At 48.2% G+C, this 1,756-nt stretch overlaps 1 protein-coding gene across 1 annotated transcript in view; it reads left to right on the forward strand.

Annotated features, from left to right (window-relative positions):
- The first annotated feature begins 1,368 nt into the window (after window positions 1–1,368).
- The window catches only part of LOC123096902 (paladin), a 33,035-nt gene continuing 32,647 nt past the window's right edge, over window positions 1,369–1,756 (forward strand). The window contains exon 1 of the mRNA XM_044518698.1: window positions 1,369–1,749. Coding sequence (XP_044374633.1) covers window positions 1,600–1,749 — 150 coding nt within the window. The 5' untranslated portion in view covers window positions 1,369–1,599. The remainder of the gene's footprint in view (window positions 1,750–1,756) is intronic.

Consider the following 1,756-nt stretch of genomic DNA (forward strand, 5'->3'; position numbering starts at 1 on the left):
TAGGTCGAAACACGCCATCGCATATGTGGGAATTGCCTGAGCCACAGCCTTTACATAAATCTCCTTCCCCGCCATAGACAAACAACGATCCATCCCTTCCTGCAACCTCCCGATAATTTTATCCTCCAGATAAGCAAAGCATTTCTTCTTCGATTTTCCAATATAGGTTGGCAATCCAAGATACTTTCCCCCACTAGTTTCACATCCAAGTTGTAGCTCCTGCATAATTAAATTTTTGAAACTCTGACTTGCGTTCGCACTGAACATGACTGAAGATTTATCCTGATTAATCATCTGGCCCGAGCACTCTTCATACATTTGTAAAATAGCATTGATTGTTTGAGCTCCATGTGTGGACGCCTCCACAACTAATAGCGAGTCATCCGCAAAAAGCAGATGATTAATTCTTGGAGCTGTTGGTGCAAGCTTTATTCCTTTGAGTTGATCCGCATCATTTGCTTTATTGAGCATAGCTGATAATCCTTCCGCGCACAGTAGGAAAAGATACGGGGAAATAGAATCCCCCTGCCTCAACCCTCGCCCCGGCACAACCACATCTGAGATATCTCCATTCACTCTGAACCGATACAAGACAGTCTTGACACACTTCATAGCTGCACAAACTCATCAATAAAACCCATCTTCTTCATAATGCCCTCAAGGAACGACCATTCCACCCGGTGCGTAAGCTTTACTCATATCAAGTTTGAGCGCCATGTACACATCTTTGCCTCTTCTCTTTCTCCTCATGAAATGGGTCATCTCGTAGGCAAGTATAGTGTTGTAAGAGATTAACCGACCTGGTACAAATGCACTCTGGTTTGCTGAGATGATTTCATCCAATATGTATTTGAGCCGGTTAGCAATAACCTTGGACACAAGTTTGTACACCACGTTACACAACAATTGTTTCATTCCATCCCTCCGGTATACTGCCGCCACGCAACACATGTAACATCTCCTGTGTCACAACATCACCCACCGTACTCCAAAACCTCTTATAGAATATAGCTGGCATACCATCCGCACCAGGGGCCTTGAGGTCTCCCATTTCATCTAGAGCTCGTTTCACCTCCTCTGCTGTGTACTCTCTTCTCAACAAGTCATTCATTTGAGATGTCACTTTTGGTTCAACTGCTTGTAACGCCTGGTTAAAATTGAGGTCTGCCATAGGGGCAAACAGATTAAAAAAAATGATTAGTAATAAGGGCCTTCAAACCATCCTCTCCTTTCACCTCCACTCCATCTTCCCCAATGAGCTTTTCAATTCTGTTTTTTTTTTTCTTTCTGGCCGATGCATAGTTGTGGATTAACCGCAGTTTATGGATAGGAAGAAGAATTTTGATTCGAAGACGTGCTCCCTAGCCTCCGGCCTTCCCACCCGACCTCCCCTCTTTTCTGTTCGTCCCCCCTCCCCCTATCGCATCGTCTTTCTTCTCGCCTACTGGTTCCTTGCCTCCTCTGCCCCCATCCTTCTCTTCCCTCCGCCGCGTTCTCCCTTCCTCCTCTTACCCCGTATCCGCATCACGCGCCTCGCCGCCCTGTCGGTGCCTTACAAGCCGGTCCACCGTCAGAGGAGGAGGATTCGTGGAGGACAGGATGGAGGTGGGTGAGATGGACGACGTGCAGGCGGTGGGAGAGCAGGTCATCAGCAGCAGGGGCGGCTCCGTGCTCGGGAAGAAGACCATCCTCAAGAGTGACCACTTCCCCGGCTGCCAGAACAAGCGCCTCACCCCGCACATCGACGGCGCGCCCA

Source organism: Triticum aestivum, chromosome 4D, assembly GCF_018294505.1.
Source record: "Triticum aestivum cultivar Chinese Spring chromosome 4D, IWGSC CS RefSeq v2.1, whole genome shotgun sequence".
Lineage (NCBI taxonomy): Eukaryota > Viridiplantae > Streptophyta > Magnoliopsida > Poales > Poaceae > Triticum > Triticum aestivum.